The sequence below is a fragment of the Rhinatrema bivittatum genome, chromosome 5 (genome assembly GCF_901001135.1).
Source record: "Rhinatrema bivittatum chromosome 5, aRhiBiv1.1, whole genome shotgun sequence".
NCBI classification, from domain to species: domain Eukaryota; kingdom Metazoa; phylum Chordata; class Amphibia; order Gymnophiona; family Rhinatrematidae; genus Rhinatrema; species Rhinatrema bivittatum.
The window spans coordinates 51689194-51707660 of record NC_042619.1 but is presented as its reverse complement, the minus strand read 5'-3'; the positions used below and the strand labels follow the sequence as shown (position 1 = coordinate 51707660).

The following is an 18467-nucleotide window of genomic DNA, read 5'->3' as shown; positions in this document are numbered from 1 at the left end:
ATGAGTTTGGCCACATGTTTTCAAGACGCTATTACCTTTACAGTATAAGGGGTAATAGACGCATGTCGAAAATGCATGGCCAAACAGTAGAGCGCACCATACTGAATCGGCCTGAAAGTGCAAAGCCTGGGAAAAATTTACAGTTGGCCAAAGACCAACTATAGTTTATAAGTAGGTTTAGAGTTGGCTCCTATTCAACCCCTACCACCAACTCCCAAGGATGGCCCTGTGTATGTAAGTCTTCAGAAGACATAGGGTCAGATTTACTATGGCTCTCTTCAGCTTGGAGAAAATCCCTTAGTAAATATGTGCTCTGCAGACAGTCTCGGACTCGTCTTAGGGCTTATTTCATACTAAGAAAAATAAGTACAAGGTAGCTGGTTCCCGATTACACACGTCACCTTCCTAATACATCAGGATAAGAGCAGCGCTCCTTCCCCGGCCATTCTGCGCCTACTTCCCTCCACAAAGAGAGCCCTGCCAAATCTACGGTTCTCTCTCCGACTCTTCTCTGCCCCTTGCCCAATCAGGTCATAAATCAATATCGGTGCACTGGGTGTGAGCCACAGGAGAGAAAAAAAAAGCAAGCCCTAGCGCGTCTTCGCCTGGTATTGTGCTGCGCGAAGGTATGCGGCGCTGACTGAAACTGGTTCCGCCGAGCAGACCGCGGGGGTCGGAGGAGTACAAAAGGCCACGCTCTGCCGGCTCCCCCCGCCCGCCCCGGGACACAGCGCCATGCCTCCCGCGCCCCGGCTGCAGGGCTGAGCGAACCCTCCCCGCTCATGAGGACGCCGGCTGGCAGGAGACCTGGCTCCTTCCTGCTTCTCGCCCTCTGCTCGGTGGAGCTGTGCCTGCCGGGTAAGTAACCAGCGGCGGCGGCCGCCGCAGGGCGTCTCCGCGCCGCCCCGCAACCGTTCGAAAGCAAAGGGCTTCCTCCCAGAGGTTGGCATCTGCAATTGGAAGGGGGTGGGTGAGGCGGAGGGGAAGGGGGAAAAAAAAAAGTACTCGCAAACTTGAAAAAGGCGGAAGCGCTTTCCGATATTCATTTGCCGCGTGCAAGGCAAAAAGCGCCATAAGCAAGTTTTAGTGCAGGCTGTCTAAAGCTCGGTCCTGGCAGCAGCTGAGCAATCTCTGCAGGCTTCTTCCGATGTCTCATTTTGCGCGTGCTATTGAGCCGCGGAAAGCTCTTTCGGGCTGTGGATTTGGTGGCATCATTTTAGATGTTTTTTGGGGTTTTTTTTTAGAGCGGTTACAGACAGGTGTCAGTCAAATTAATTTTCTTCCGTGTGCGGGAACCAATCGGATCCTACTCTGGTGAGGTCATTTGTGACGGTGCTTCCAGCATGGCTGCTCCCAGGAGGAGTTCCTGTCAACTAGGAGGGAGCTGCTGAGATAATGACATAAAAGTCATCTGTTTAATGGATGAGCGTTTCTCCTTCTGTGTAGTTTTGAAACGTTAACACTACATACAAGGTGGAGAAAATGGGGAAAGGGAGAGAAGGATTGGGAGAGAGGAGAGGTTGAAGGAGAGAGGAGATAGAGAGGGTGAAGAGGATGGATGAGAGTGAAGTTGGCTGGAGAGACAAGGAAGTAGAAAGAGAGAAAAAAGTGCAAACTACAGTTTGGGTTGGGGGGAGACAGACAAAAAGCTCAGAGACAAACTGTCAAGAGCAACAGCAACCGGGTGGAAAGGCACATAGGCTGGGGAGAATATAGAGAGCTAGGCTAAGACAGATGGCATGAGAAACAAACTGAAGAATAAAAACTTGATGCTGCACAAGTAATTGGGGAGTTAAAGAAAAGAGATAGCAAACTAAACAAATGTAGGCAGAGAGCAAGAGAAGGAGGAATTAAAAAAATAGAAATACAGTTAAAAATAAATTGAAGCCAAGTACACAGACGGGATATAAAAATGATTTACATTTTTAAGAGACTGTCCTGTGTGTAGGCAAATGCTTTCTTGGATTTTGAAGGATGTAATCTTAAAGAATGAGCCCTTCAGGCCTACAGGGAAAATTGCTTGGGAATGCTGCCAAACTCAGCAGTTCTGCAGGGCACCTCCCTCTGGCAGGCTGTCAACAATCTCAGATCAACTACCTGCTGGCACCTCTATTTAAAAATAACATTCAAAATCATTTTTATGATTTTTCAAAAATATCCTTTTGAGCTTATTCCTGCCCTCTCCTCTCCCTGCATCCTCTTTTAAAGGCAGCATGAACAGTGGGGAGTATTGTGGTGAGAAATGCTTGAGGCAACATTTTCACTTCTGCACTTAATTTGCAGTGCTTTTGCATATGCAAGTTCTTTTTGCAGTGGAGGATTAAATGCTGTGAACCAGTGTGGGTAATCATGAAGTGCTCTGTCTTAATACCCTGTAATGTTGCTTCATTTGAGATGCACTTTGTACTGATGCAGTATAAAATAGAAGTTATTGGGCTAAGCTTGTGGCTCTGGTTATAGCATTCTGTTGCAAGGAGTTGGGGGGGGGGCAGTTGAGCCAACATATTTCATCCCAGGAAGGGAGGGGATGCAAAGCAACCCCTGCTAACCACACAGAGAGGAACTGAGAAATCCTCTCCTCAGAAATTCCTTTGGCATGTTGAGGGCATACTATCTCGGATGGGGGTCATTCAAAGAGGGAAAGGGGGGAATTGTGGTGCTTTATTATGTTTTGCAGTGTGGTTTATTTCTTTCAAGCTTCATTGTATTGAAAAAAGGACAGTATGGTAGTTGTTTCCCTATATGCAAGGTGTTGCATATAGGGAAAAATAACCGTTGCTGTAGTTACACGATGTTAGGTTCCATATTAGGAGCTACCACCCAGGAAAAAGATCTAGGCATCATAGTGGATAATACTTTAAAATCGTCAGCTCAGTGTGCTGCAGCAGTCAAAAAAGCAAATAGAATGTTAGGAATTATTAGGAAGGGAATGGTTAATAGAACGGAAAATGTCATAATGCCTCTATATCACTCCATGGTGAGACCACACCTTGAATACTGTGTACAATTCTGGTCGCCGCATCTCAAAAAAGATATAGTTGCGATGGAGAAGGTACAGAGAAGGGCAACCAAAATGATAAAGGGGATGGAACAGCTTCCCTATGAGGAAAGGCTGAAGAGATTAGGGCTGTTTAGCTTGGAGAAGAGACGGCTGAGGGGGGGATATGATAGAGGTCTTGAACGAGTAGATGTGACTCGGTTATTTTCACTTTCGAATAATAGAAGGACTAGGGGGCATTCCATGAAGTTAGCAAGTAGCACATTTAAGACCAATCGGAGAAAATTCTTTTTCACTCAACGCACAAAAAGCTCTGGAATTTGTTGCCAGAGGATGTGGTTAGTGCAGTTAGTGTAGCTAGGTTCAAAAAAGGTTTGGATAAGTTCTTGGAGGAGAAGTCCATTAATGGCTATAATCAATTTTACTTAGGGAATAGCCACTGCTATTAATTGCATCAGTAGCATGGGATCTTCTTAGTGTTTGGGTAATTGCCAGGTTCTTGTGGCCTGGTTTTGGCCTCTGTTGGAAACAGGATGCTGGGCTTGATGGACCCTTGGTCTGACCCAGCATGGCAATTTCTTATGTTCTTATATTCCTGACTGCTAACACTAAAGGGACATGTATGCCTATGTTATGATATTGATATTTTATTTATTTAAAAATAATTTATAGTCCATGTAATCTCACAGTGTTCAAATGTGGATTACATTACACATTCAAAAAATAACATACATATTTTAAAACAAAAGAGTATTACAATTACAAAATACAATATCATTAAAACAGATAAAAATGTACACCTCTTGTACTCGAGTAACCCCTAGTGTGCCTCAAGTTCTCCTTTAGCCAAATGTTTTGCAAAATAAATCTGCCTTTAAAATTCAGTAAATTATTAATCTGGTTCTCTACATAACCTCAAGTGGTAACTCATTCCATAGGGCTGGTGCACTAAAAGATTATACCCTAGTTCTTGTCCTATGTAACCGGTATTTTTGCAGAGAAAGAACTGCCAGTACTCCTTGAGCAGATGAATATAAAGTTTGAACTGGTACATACCCCTCCAACGTCTCCCTTAAGCCATGTGACTCACTGTGCAAAGTCTTATTAGTTAAGGCTACCATTTTAAACTGTATCTGACTATAACTGATAGGTAACCTTGTGAAGTTTCTTAAAAAATGGGGTAAGCAACTCTCTCCATGGCAGATTGAAAATAACCCGAACTGCCAAATTTTGCACTAACTGAATAACTTTAATCAGTTTTACTGGCAGTCCATTATAAAGGGAATTACAGTAATCTATATAAGTTAAGACTGATTGTATAAAAATTCTTAAAATCTTCAACTAATAACATTTTTTCTCACAGCCTAAGAAGCTTTAATCTATAAAAGGCCATCTTTGTTACTTTAAAACACCTGCAGCTTTAAAGTTCATGATAAATCAAGGTTAACTCCAAGTTACATGATATCATAGTTAAGGCTAACTCTGATTCAGCACGCTGAATCTGTTGCGCTGGAGGTGGACCCTTGGCCTGGTGCAGGATTGGTACGGCCCTCTGGTTGGCCCAGAAAGCGCCTGCCACCAGGAGGCGGAGTACACAAGGAGTCAGAGGCTAGCTGGAGCTTCGCCAATAGCAATCCAGGGTTTCCGCAGGTTGAGCCCTTGGGTACCCGGACCGCCTGGACTTAGGTGGGCCTCGCAGCATCTCCTGGGGAGGTAGCGGAGAAGTGCGCCCACCATGAGCAAAGGTGCGCAGCTGGTGAAGTATGGAGGAGCAAGACCAGAACCAGGATCACCAGAGACCTCTGAAGTACAGCAAGAGATTAAAGTCCTTTGGCAAAGTAGGCGGTGCCTATTATTTCAGCCAGATGTAGGCCACGGGTAATCTGAACAGGCTAGTCTGGAGGTCACAGGAGCAGAGTATCCAAGTGTAGCGCAAGGGTCAATGCCAGTGTATCAGTACGAGAATGGTCACCCAAAGCAAGGGTCAATTCCAAGGTCATTCCGTACGTGGTCAAGAGACAAGCAGTGGTCTGTTCCAAGCAGTGGTCGGTTCCAGGCAGCGATCAGACATGGTCAGAAGGCAGGCAGAGGTCGGTTCCAGGCAGCAGTCAAACGTGGTCAGGCAAGCAGGGGTCAGTACCATGAATCAGTCCGAGGAGGTACGACAAAGGAGAACGAGGAACACAGGAACTCAGGAGCACTGGAACAGACAGAACACAGGAATGCAGGAACACGACAGGAACACTGGAACAAGACTGGAAGCAAGGAACAAGGAACAGCAAACTTGTAACACCGAGGTGTCGACCCAATTGCCAAGGCGAGGCTCTGGAGACTGGGCCTCGCCTTTTATATTAAGATCATGTGAGGTCATCAGTGGGCGCCGTGGACTGGCTTCCCGCACTGGGTCCTTTAAAGGGCAGCGCGGTCCGCGCGCACCTAGGGGCGGGGCCGACACCGTGGAGGACGCCGAGCCCCGGCGTGAGGAGCATTGCAAGACTGCGGGCCTCAATGGGCCTGGAGACACCCGGGGGTGCCGTGGGCGAGAGGCACTGGCGGTGGCTGCGAGTGAGGAGGAACCGGAGCTGGTAGACAGGAGCGCTACATGAGCAGGCCCTTCTAGACCTCCCCCTTTCCGGTCTAGGCTTGTTGGGGTGTTGTTGATAGAACTCACGGAGGAGGTCTGTATCGAGAATGTGGTGGGAAGGCTCCCAGGAATTCTCTTCCGGACCGAAGCCTTCCCACGAGAGGAGGTACTCCCAATGGCCTCTCCGGCATTGGATGTTGAGGACCTCTCGTACTTGTAAGGTATTCTCAGATTCTGCAGAGATTTGAGTCTGTGGAGGAGCTCTTCTAGAGGTTTAAGTAAAGACACATGAAATGTGTTATGAATGCCGAGACTGGCAGGTAGCTGTAATTGATATGTGATGGCTCCCACCTGCCGTATGATGGGGAATGGCCCCACGTATTTTGGGGCCAGCCGTTGAGAGGGCAACTGGAGGCGAATGTGCCTGGTGCTGAGCCAGACTCGTTGCCCGGGTAGAAATATGGGTGCGGCCTGCCGATGAGTGTCAGTGACTCGTTTGGCTCTGTTGGCTGCTTGGCAGAGGCGTTCCTTGACCTGGTCCCAGAGGCGACGGATGGTCTGAGCTGTGGACTGTGCCACTGGTGACGGTACTCTGAGTGGAATTGGCAAGGGCAGACAGGACTGATGACTGAAGACTACCAAGAATGGAGAGACCTTAGTAGCGGAGGCAACATGGGTGTTGTGAGATAATTCTGCCCATGGTCTTTGACATATGACCGGAGAAAGGCTTTAAAGGAGCTGTTGGTCCTCTCGGCCTGGCCGTTAGACTGTAGATGATATGCCGAGGTTAAATTCAATGATATGTTCTTACAGAGGGGCCTTCAGTATTTTACGGCGAATTGGGGGCCACAATCAGATACAATCTCTTGTGGAAGGCTATGGAGACGAAAGACTTGGGTCAAGAAAAGGCAAGCTAATTCTAGGGCTGATGGTAGCCCCGGTAAGGGGACAAAGTGAGCCATTTTTGAAAAGCGGTCAATTGACCCAGATTACAGTATGTCCCTTGGAAGGAAGCATCTCCACGATAAAGTCCGTCGATATGCTGGTCCATGGTTCGGTGGGTACTGGGAGTGGTTGGAGGAGCCCCCAGGGATGGCCGGTAGGAGGTTACTGTTGAGCACAGACTGGGCACGAGTCTTCATAATCTCTAGTGTCCTTGACCATGTTAGCCAACCAATAGTGATGGCGGAGCATCTCGAGAGTCCGAGCTCGGCCGGGATGGCCAGCAAGTTTGAAGTCGTGGGCCCAATGGAGTACATGCTCCCTGAGACGATGGGGTTTGACAGTCTTACCGGCTGGTACAATAGTGGCCCTGCGAAGTATACGCAGGCGGGGTCGATGATATGTGCTGGAGTTTCTGGAGTATCCTCTGGTTCTAGGGAACGTGAGAGCGCATCTGCGCGAAGATTCTTTGCTGCAGTATGACAACTGAGTTCGAAGTTAAAGCATACAAAGAATAATGCCTAACGGGCTTGTCTCGGATTGAGTAGCTGGGCTTCTTTTAAGTGTTCCAGATTCTTATGGTTGGTAAAAATGGTAAACCTATGTTATGCCCCTTCAAGCCAGGGACACCATTCTTGGAGGGCGAGTTTCACGGCCAGAAGTTCTCTGTCCCCAATAGTGTAGTTCCGCTCCGTGGGCGAGAATTTGTGAGAGTAGAAGGAGTGCGGAGTCAGGGCTCCCTTGGTAGAGTACTGGCTAAGGACCGCCCCAGCTCCGATGGCGGAGGCATCGGCCTCGACAACGAAGGGGCAATTTGGGTCCAGTTGACGGAGACTTGGGCCAGTACGAAAGGCATCCTTTAATGCTTGGAACGCAGATTGTGGTTTGGGACTCCAAACTCGGAGATCCGTTCCTTTCTATGTCATGGCGTTGAGTGGAGCAGCCAGCGTGGAGTAGTCTGCTATAAAGTGACGATAATTTGCGAAGCCAAGGAACCTTTGCAAGGCCCGTAATCCTATGGGCTGGAGCCAATCGCTGATTCCTTGGAGTTTGCCTGGGTCCATGGTGAACCCTTGACTTGAGATAATGTACCCCAGAAATGGAAGACTGGATTGTTCGAAAAGACACTTCTCTAGTTTGGCATAGAGAATGGTGCTCTCTGAGCAGTTGGAGAATGGTTTGGACATGGGAGCGATAGGAATCCAGATCCTTGGAGAAGATTAGTATATCGTCCAAGTATACTACAACGAATGTTAGAGAAGGTCTCGAAAGATCTCATTCATCATCCATTGGAAGATGGCTGGAGCGTTGCATAGCCCGAAAGGCATAACTAGGTATTCGTAGTGTCCATCACATGTATTGAATGCGGTCTTCCAAATGTCCTCAGGCTGGATTCGGATTAGATTGTAGGCTCCGCGCAGGTCCAACTTTGTGAAGATTTGGGCTCCCTGTAGCCGATCAAACAGCTTACTGATGAGCGGAAGTGGGTACCGGTCCTTCCGGGTGATGGTATTCAGACCTCTGTAATCAATACAGGGTCTCAGACTCCCATTCTTCTTTACAAAAAAGAACCCGGCACCTGCTGGAGACGTGGAGGGTCTTATAAAGCCCTTAGCTAAATTTTCTTTGATATAAGTAGACATAGCTTGAGTCTCTGGGAGAGAGAGCGGGTAAGTTCTGCCCTTAGGTGGTGTGGTTCGATAGGGCAATTGAACTTCCGGAGTGGTGGCAGGATATCTGTCTACTGTTTTGAAAACACATCTTGGTATTCCAGGTAAGGAGCAGGCAGCCCCGGCAGGGTTGTTGAGGTTAGTAGTGGTACGGGCGGAGATATCTGTCGTAGACATTGACTTTGACATCTGGGTCTCCACTGGGTCAATTGAAGTGAGTGCCAGTCAAAGTGGGGGGAGTGTAGCTGGCGCCATGGGAGGCCAAGGACTATGGGATGTGCAGATCACTTAAGGATCAATAGATTGATTTCCTCTTCGTGGAGAGTCCCCAGAGTCAGTCGGATCGCTACCGTACGATGAGTTATTCGGTCGGGTAGCAGTTCTCCGTGGATGGAGGCGATGTGTAGCGGTACCTCTAGCAGTTGAGTGGGTATCTGGAGGAGAGTGACTATCTATTCTAGGAAGAAGTTCCCACATGCCCCCATATCTACGAGGGCGGTCGGTGGCGAAGGAATGCACCTCCCTAAGAAGGAAGACAGGCAGCAGCAGTTGAGGGCCAGAAAGTGTGGCACCCAAGCTCGGGACCCCCACTGGGCTCAGGCTTTGGAGTTTCCCGGATGCACAGGGCAAGTCTGGAGGAAATGGGCAGAACCCCCACAGTAGAAGCACAGACCAGACCTTCTTCTTCAGAGGTATTCCTCGGGAGTAAGGCGACCATGGTGTATCAGCGTAGGTTCCTCCTGGGATTGAGGTCCCGCTGCTAGTGCCTTGAGGTTGGGGCTCGTAGACCTGGGTGGTCATAGGGCGGGAGGTCAAAGAGACTTAACTTCCCGGTACCATTCTCGGAGACGGTGGTCAATTCGCCCAACTAGAGAGATCAGTTCTTCCAAGGATGTGGGAATCTCCCAGGCGGCCAGCTCATTCTTTAAGACAGGAGATATCCCCTCTAGAGTGCCCGCAGTCAGTCTTCCTGCCATCCCAACTCTGTTGTCAGGGTCCAGAACTCCACCGTGTACTCGGTCAGTGAATGTGATCCCTGGCGGAGATGTAGGAGCTGGTGGCCGGCGACCACCTGTTGGCCTGGGTCCTCAAAGGTGCACCGGAATGCTGCTATAAATTGTGGCAGCTGCTGTAGCATAGAGTCAGTGTTCCCAAAGTAGGGAGGCCCATGCCAGAGCTTTCCCCTCCAAACGAGAGAGGATGAACGTGATCTTTGTCACTTCATCAGGGAAGAAAGTAGGTTGCAGTGAGAGCTTCATATAGCATTGATTGATAAAACCTCGACATAGACGAGGATCCCCATTAAAACGGGGTGGAGCTTGGAGGGCCAGCAATGCCCGAGAGGGCGATGAGGCAGCGGACTGGTTGTGGGCGAGAGCCCCTGGGTTGGCCAAATTGGATTCCTTGAGTTGAAGACGCAGTCTTTCGACTGAAGTGGCCAATGCTTCGATGAACTGTTGTTGCTCACGGACAGCCAGACCCGGAATGGCCTGCAAAGCGGAGGACTCCACCAAGTCCATGGCCTTGGTAACCTGTTGCGCTGGAGGTGGATTCTTGGCCTGGTGCAGGATTGGTACGGCCCTCTGGTCAGACCCAGAGAGCGCCTGCCACCAGGAGGTGGAGCACACAAGGAGACAGAGGCTAGCTGGAGCTTCGCCAATAGCAATCTGGGTTTTCCGCAGGTTGAGCCCTTGGGTACCCAGACGGCCTGGACTTAAGTGGGCCTCGCAGGGTCTCCCGGAGTGGTAGCGGAGAGGTGTGCCCACCACGAGCAAAGTGCGTGGCTGGTGAAGTATGGAGGAGCAAGACCAGAACCAGGATCACCGGAGACCTCTGAAGTACAGCAGGAGATGAAGGTCCTCCGGGCAAAGTAAGCGGTGCCTATTGGTTTAGCCAGATGTAGGCAGCGGGTAATGTCCGAGCAGGCTGGTCTGGTGGTCACGGGAGCAAACAGAGTATCGGAGTGTAGCGCAAGGGTCAATGCCAGTGTATCAGTCCGAGAATGGTCAGCCAAAGCAAAGGTCAGTCTGTATGTGGTCAAGAGACAAGCAGTGGTCGGTTCCAGGCAGCGGTCAAAATTGGTCCGAAGGCAGGCAGAGGTCGGTTCCAGGCAGGGGTCAGTACCGTGAATCAGTCCGAGGAGCTACGACAAAGGAGAACGAGGAACTCAGGAGCACTGGAACACGAAAGGAACAGGGACACAGGAACGCAGGAATGCAGGAACAAGACTGGAAGCAGGTAACGCAGGAACAAGGAACAGTAAACTTGTATCACAGATGTGTCGACCCAATTGCCAAGGCGAGGCTCTGGAGACTGGGTCTCGTCTTTTATATTAAGGTCATGTGAGGTCATCAGCGGGCTCCGCGGACTGGCTTCCCATCCTGGGCCCTTTAAAGGGCCGCGTGTGCCTAGGGCGGGGCCGATGCTATGGAGGACGCCGAGCCCCGGCATGAGGAGCGTTGCGAGAGTGAGGCCCTCGATGGGCCTAGAGATGCCCGGAGGGTGCCGTTGGTGAGAGGCACTGGCGGTGGCTGCGAGTGAGGAGGAACCGGAGCTGGTAGACGGGAGCCGCTAGGTGAGCAGGCCTGGTTGCGGCACCAATGTGGCCGGGACGCACAAACAGTATCAATGCATGAGAAGCCACTACATTTCCTACCCACCATCTTGTCACATTTAATAATTAAATAATTTTTCATAAACTGTTCATTGATTTTGGCCAGAAAATGCTGTAACGTTTTCAAAAGATATCTCCCCAGAGCTGTCATTAGGAATAAAGAGCTATACATCATCCGTGTAAACACTTGGACAACACCTTACCCAACAGACATGGGAAGATGTGAACAGAAGATGGGATAGACTTGATCCTTGTGGACTTCCCACTTCCAACGTGATATTAGTTTGAATCATTTTTTTGCATATTTTTGCTGCTTCCTGTTTCTAAAGAGACTTAAACACTGCACTACCAACCCTGATATCCATATTCCCCTAATCTCCCAAGCATCTATTATGACATACTGTGTCACATGCTGACGCTATGTCCAATTGCACTAAAATACCCATCTTCTTTCTTTCTAACACACAATAAATATCATCCATTAATAACAGTAACAGTGATTCGGTTCCACAATGTTTTCTAAACCCATATTGCTCTTTATCATAAATTCCAGCAACTAATGCATAGCTTATCTGTTTCAGTACGAAGTACATATATTAGAGATAGGGCAATAATTCGATATGATGGAAAGTCGCCAATCCAACATTCTTCTCTGAGTGTTACCAAAGGCCTCTTCAAAACTATTTGGCACTAGCCCTTGCATCAGAGACAAATTAGAATTTCAACAATTGTTTTTGGAAATTTGGAAGCTTGTTGGAAATAAGCAGACTTGGACAAGGGTCCAAAAACTTAGTGGTTTCCCTAATCTCCAACATTACTTCCTTCAACTTGTTTTCATCAAACGACATAAAGGTATTCCAATCTAATTTCTCTGCACCATCCTCATGGTACTGTCTTTCAACTCCTTACTCTTTAATCTCTCAATTTGTTGCTTTAATCACTAGCACCTTGTCTCAAAACACTGAGCTAAATCTGCACTCTTAGGCCTGTCAACCACTACATGGTGTTTTTTGTTTTTGTGGCGACATCAGAACCTTAACTACTGCAAATAGCTCTAGGAGCCTTATTAATAGAATAATTCAATTTATCAGTGTAGTAGTTTCTCTTAGTGGCTCCTGAGCGGTTTTGTATTCCATAACTACCTCATGATATCTACTCTTTAACAGATCTGATTTATTCATACTCCATTTTCGCTCTGTTCTTCTCAACTCCTTTCTTTTCTCTAGTAAATCTTTTGTGAACCAGGGCTCTGTGTACTCTCTAACTTTCTTTCTAATTACCTTTACCAGAGTAACTTGATCCATATATACCCTTAAAGGTAGCATTCCACCAATCTACCTTTCATCCGTGGTCTCCCACATAACATTATCTTTAATTACATTCCACAGATTTCAACATCTCCATATCTGTTTTTCCCTATTTTACTAATAAATGTACTCTGAACAATCTCCTTACTTGATCATAGCTAAAATTGTAACAAATGATGATCTGACCATGGGACACTAAAGTTATTCATTACTGTCACAAGCCCTAATTGCCTCACTGATTCTGTAACTAATAAATCCAAATATGTCTGGCATGATGTATGGGAGCACTAATTAATTAATGCAAGTCTGACACCTCAAGAAAATCTTTAAAATAACGAACCAAAGAAAGGAAACCTATCTCAAAGTAGATTAAAATCACTACTAATTGTTTATAGCTCAAAACTAAAGCTGTAATCCTTGTCATAATAGAGTGCATAGCTGCCACAGATAGCCTGGGAGGAATATATAGTAAACAAAAGACCCAAATTAGGATTTAAACAATATCCCATCACATTCACAAGGACAATTCAATTTCAATAGTTCAAATGTAATAGTATATGTAATAATAACCAGTACACCTCCTTCCCTTTTTTAATCCCATGCCGAGCCAATAAAACTAGTGCACTTGGAACAAATACTGCACTTTTTTTTTATATTGTGATTTACTGTGAGAGTGTTGATATAATGGCTGTATGGTTTGTATATATGTGAGTGTGTTTATGTATGTGGTATGCGATGTGTTTTAATGAATGAGTTAATGATCTAATATTTTGTATATTGATTTTGTATACTGTTATGTATGTCTCGTGATTAAATTTAAATATATATAAAGAAGTTGTTAAAATTTTGAATTGTAATAAAATTGATAAATGTTTGTATTCCTTTTTTGCATTGTTACTAAAACAGGATATGTCACACAAGAATGGCTTTTGGAGTTCCTTATAAATTTACGCAAACCTCTATAACTCCTCTGCCCCATAATAGTAGGAATCTGCATCCATTTCATAGTAACTTTTTTTTCCCAAAAAACCCAGCCAGAAATGGAAAGGAAGATCACCTCCATTCCCGCAATTAAAAACTTAAGTCTTACTACAACTGTAGTTTTATTTGTAAGTCCTTGCGTGATCTCCAGCAGATTCCCCCCGCATGGTCCCAAGAATGGGCCCCCAAAGGACAGGTTCTCTGGCGGGCCTTTTCCTTTTGATAGGAGCCCCAGCCACGCAAACTGATGTCACGGGATGGGGGCGTGGCTTGCGGCAGATCGGGCAGCCTTCCTTCTCACACCAGGCAGCAAAGGCAGCAGGCAATTTGGGAAGCAATGGCAGCTTGAAAGTCCAAGTAGAGTGCACAGTGCAACTAGGAGACAAATTGCCTAGATTTCCAGTGGCTTCCATCTGTTAAAACCAAAATTAGATTTAAAACCCAGAGCTGTTGGTTTTATGTAAAACCACAATCAAAGCATGAATATTTTTTATATGTTAAAATAAAAAATGACAGGAGTTTGGCTCATCTCTATAAATAAAGGCTCTCGTTCAAAATGTCCATCCATCTGTATCTGTCTCTGCACATCTTTCTCTCTCTCTCTCTGGAATGGTTCTGGTCATTTCCCTCAGCTATTCAGCTTCCATTAGCCTTTCACTTTCCTGCTTTTTAGCAGAGGAGGACAACTGAGAGGCCGATGTAATAAGATGTGAGTAAAATAATGTTCTCTGAACATCAGTGCACATTTTCTTTACTCACTTGCTTTTAATTCCTGATATTCTAAGCTAATGGCATGCTAATTCATCAGGAGTGAAAAAATGTGCCACTAAACTGTACATGAGCCTGAAACTAGCAAATCTCTATTGAGAGACAGAACTCTGATCGTGATTTAGATCTGGATGAGGAAGATTGGAATGTCTTTGGTCTCGGAGGTTTCTGTCTAATAAGACGAGAGAGTTAATGTTTAGATTGCTTCATCGTATATATAGATATCGTATATTTTTTGCAAAATTCAGTAATGCTTCTTGTCTTTGCGGGAGGGTGTGGTGAAGAAGGAACATATATTCATATGTGGTGGTTTTTGCCCAATGGTACAGTCTTTTTTTTGGGAGTCAAGTCAATGGGAAATTCAGGTGATTGTAAGGCAGAAGTTTGACTGGACTTCTCAACTATGCCTTTTGGATATTTGGGAGTCGGTGGACATACAAGAAGAAAACGATTAGTTACACACCTTTTACCTGCGGCACACCTGACAATTGCATCCATCTGGAAGGAGGTTCCCTTTATTGGTGTTCTGGAAAAACTGTGTTGTGGATACTGCAATTATGGAGAGCATTACATATGCGCTACAGGGGGGATCTATCTAAATATGTCAGAGTGTGGGAGCCTTAGTGTAAATGGAGAAAGTAGACTGAAGATGGGGAGGGGACATGCATGCTGTTTTATATTTAAAGCTAAGTAAAGGGAGGATGTCTTGCTGTCAATTTATCCATCTCCCTTTTGCTTGCTTTTATTCTCATGTGCGTGCTCCCCTTTGTTTGCCAGTGTTCTAGGATTTTGATTAACAGTGGAAAATTTTAAATAAGCAGCTTGAAAAAAAGGCGCACTATCCTTAGGCTTAGCATGCATAAAAACAATAGTTTATATATATATATATATATATACTTTTCTGCACAGAAAACATGTTCTGTGCTCAAATTCTATTTTCTGCAACTGAAATACAATGTATGCCCAGAAAAATCAAGAGTTAAATAGAGAGTAAAGTTCAGTGCTCAAAAATGTGCACACAGCCGCTTGTTTGCATGTGTGTACAGCCCGTACAACTTATTACACTGGGTCTTGAGTAATCTTTTGTTATTGAGGGTAGACAGACGTAAAACATCCGTGTTGGAGAATCAGATAACTAGGAGCTCATTGTTCCATCTAACATATCTTATTTGAAAAAAATGGGCTTGGCTTATTTGCATTAGGCAAGTTACACAAGAAAACTAACAAAATGTGCGCTTCCATGTAGAGATCCCAGACTTACTCTACTTCTCACAGGCTAGCTGGAGATGAGTAATATCAAAGACGACTTACCACAGCCCCTGGAAGAAGGCAGATATTACATAGAAACATAGAAACATAGAAATGACGGCAGAAGAAGACCAAACGGCCCATCCAGTCTGCCAGCAAGCTTCACATTTTTTTTCTCATACTTATCTGTTTCTCTTAGCTCTTTGGTTCTATTTCTCTTCCACCCCCACCATTAATGTAGAGAGCAGTGGATGGAGCTGCAACCAAGTGAAAATATCAAAGCTGATTAGTTAGGGGTAGTAGGGGTATAACCCGCCGCAATAAGCAAGCTACACCCAGGTTTATTTGTTTTACCCAGACTGTGTTATTCAGCCCTTATTGGGTTGTTTTTTCTTCTCCCCTGCCGTTGAAGCAGGGAGCTATGCTGGATATGCGTGTAGTATCAGTTTTTTCTTCTCCCCTGCCGTTGAAGCAGAGAGCTATGCTGGATATGCGTGAAGTATCAGTTTTGCTTCTCCCCTGCGGTTTGAAGCAGGATATGCATTGAAAGTGAAGTATCAAGGCTTATTTGGTTGGGGTAGTAACCGCCGTAACAAGCCAGCTACTCCCCGCTTTGTGAGTGCGAATCCTTTTTTCTTCTCCCCTGCCGTTGAAGCAGAGAGCTATGCTGGATATGCGTGAAGTATCAGTTTTTTCTTCTCCCCTGCCGTTGAAGCAGAGAGCTATGCTGGAGTATGCGTGAAGTATCAGTTTTTCTTCTCCCCTGCCGTTGAAGCAGAGAGCTATGCGTGAAGTATCAGTTTTTCTTCTCCCCTACCGTTGAAGCAGAGAGCTATGCTGGATATGCATTGAAAGTGAAGTATCAGGCTTATTTGGTTTGGGGTAGTAACCGCCGTAACAAGCCAGCTACTCCCCACTTTGTGAGTGCGAATCCTTTTTTCCACAATTCCTCTTGCTGTTGTAGCTTAGAGTGATGTTGGAGTCACAGTAACCATGTGTATGTTTATTGAATAAGGGTATTATCTCCAGGCAGTAGCCGTCATTCTGGCGAGCCACCCACTCTTATTGACGGCCTCTTGATTTTATGGATCCACAGTGTTTATCCCACGCCCCTTTGAAGTCCTTCACAGTTCTGGTCTTCACCACTTCCTTCGGAAGTGGTGAAGACTTATTATGTGCTACTACAAAGGATAATATAGCACCAAATGAAATTACCAGTATTTCCAAATATATGGCAATAAAGGTAAACCAACAAAACATAATATAAGGTGATTTCTGTTTATTGGACTAACAATATATTTCTTGATTAGCTTTTGGGAGTTATCACTGAAGAAAGTATCCTAGAAACCTCCGCTAGGTTTTAGGATTTTAGCCTTTTATTTATTGCTGCACAGTGGCCATCCATTATTCAGAAGTGTCACAAATTACCTCACAAAAATATTAAGTCTTATTGGTTTGGGCAGTATGTCTGTGTGATATCATTTCTGATTTTTTAGGCCAGGGATGGCTAATTCTGATCTTCAAGAACCAGAAACTGGTCTGGTCTTCAGGATATTCACAACAAATATGCATGAGATAAATTTCCATACACTGCTTCCATTGTAAGCAAATATATCATGCATATTCATTGTGGACATCCTGAAAACCGAACCGGAATTCGTCACTCTTGTCTTAGGCAGTGAAGTCAAATTAGATGCAGTGAGTGGGAAGTCATTATAGTGACCACGCTGAAGACTATTTGAAACCTGAGGAATTACCAGGGAACAGTTTCTTAAAAAAAAAAAAAAAGTTTTAATTCATCCATTTTTAGGCCAGTAGGGAGGCTGAGATACGTAACGTTTGGGAAAGTCAGATGAATATCTTATTCTCCATCCCGAGTTTGAAAAGTAGATCCTTAGGAACCTCAATAATAGCAAATAGGCCAACAATGAGGGATTATATGCAGGTCCATCTCTTTGAGGATTTGCGTTATCTTGAACGAGTAGATGTGAATCTGTTATTTACACTTTCGGATAATAGAAGGACTAGGGGGCACTGCATGAAGTTAGCAAGTAGCACATTTAAGACTAATTGGAGAAAATTCTTTTTCACTTAATGCACAATTAAGCTCTGGAATTTATTGCCAGAGGATATGGTTAGTGCAGTTAGTGTAGCTGGGTTTAAAAAAGGTTTGGATAAGTTCTTGGAGGAGAAGTCCATTAACTGCTATTAATCAAGTTGACTTAGGGAATAGCCACTGCTATTATTTGCATCAGTAGCATGGGATCTTCTTAGTGTTTGGGTACTTGCCAGGTTCTTGTGGCCTGGTTTGGCCTCTGTTGGAAATAAAGCAAGATCTAAGAGTAAGAAGACAAAAAAGATTTGCTGACGTTTCAAATCCCAAGCAAATCTCATTTAAATACCTTCTTTACATATCTTACTTTTGGCAAATAAAACATAAGAACATAAGAAAATGCCATACTGGGTCAGACCAAGGGTCCATCAAGCCCAGCATCCTGTTTCCAACAGTGGCCAATCCAGGCCATAAGAACCTGGCAAGTACCCAAAAACTAAGTCTATTCCATGTAACCATTGCTAATGGCAGTGGCTATTCTCTAAGGGGCGGATTTTCATACTCCGCGAATAGGCCTACTTTTGTTTGCGCTCCAGGCGCAAACAAAAGTACGCTGGATTTTAGTAGATACGCGCGGAGCCGCGCATATCTGCTAAAAACCTGGATCGGCGCGCGCAAGGGCTATCGATTTTGTATAGCCGGCGCGCGCCGAGCCGCGCAGCCTACCCCCCGTTCCCTCCGAGGCCGCTCCGAAATCGGAGCGGCCTCGGAGGGAACTTCCTTTTGCCCCCCCCTCACCTTCCCCTCCCTTCCCCTACCTAACCCACCCACCCAGGCCCTGTCTAAGCCCCCACCTTACCTTTGTCGGGGGATTTACGCCTCCCTCTGGGAGGCGTAAATCCCCGCGCGCCAGCGGGCCTCTTGCGCGCCGGGCCCGCGACCTGGGGGCGGGTACAGAGGGTGCGGCCACGCCCTGTACCCGCCCCCAAAACGCTGCCAAAACGCCGCGACGGACCGGGACCGCCCCCGACACGCCCCCCTCGGAGAACCCCGGGACTTACGCGAGTCCCGGGGCTCTGCGCGCGGCCGGTAGGCCTACCGGCGCGCAGGGCCCCTGCTCGCGTAAATCCGGGCGGATTTACGCGAGCAGGGCTCTTAAAATCCGCCCCTAAGTGAACTTAATAGCAGGTAATGGACTTCTCCTCCAAGAACTTATCCAATCCTTTTTTAAACACAGCTATACTAACTGCACGAACCACATTCTCTGGCAACAAATTCCAGAGTTTAATTGTGCGTTGAGTA

The 18467-nt window shown here is 46.1% G+C and overlaps 1 protein-coding gene across 3 annotated transcripts in view; it reads left to right on the top strand.

Moving 5' to 3' along the window:
* The first annotated feature begins 474 nt into the window (after nucleotides 1–474).
* The window catches only part of VSTM5 (V-set and transmembrane domain containing 5), a 73905-nt gene continuing 55912 nt past the window's right edge, over nucleotides 475–18467 (top strand). For 2 of the 3 annotated variants that reach the window (XR_003856848.1, XM_029602333.1), the window contains exon 1: nucleotides 475–858. Coding sequence is in view for 2 of the 3 variants with exons in the window: in XM_029602333.1 (XP_029458193.1) it covers nucleotides 783–858 (76 nt within the window). In the remaining variant the exon portion in view is untranslated. The remainder of the gene's footprint in view (nucleotides 859–18467) is intronic. The other variant, XM_029602332.1, reaches the window with a different exon arrangement.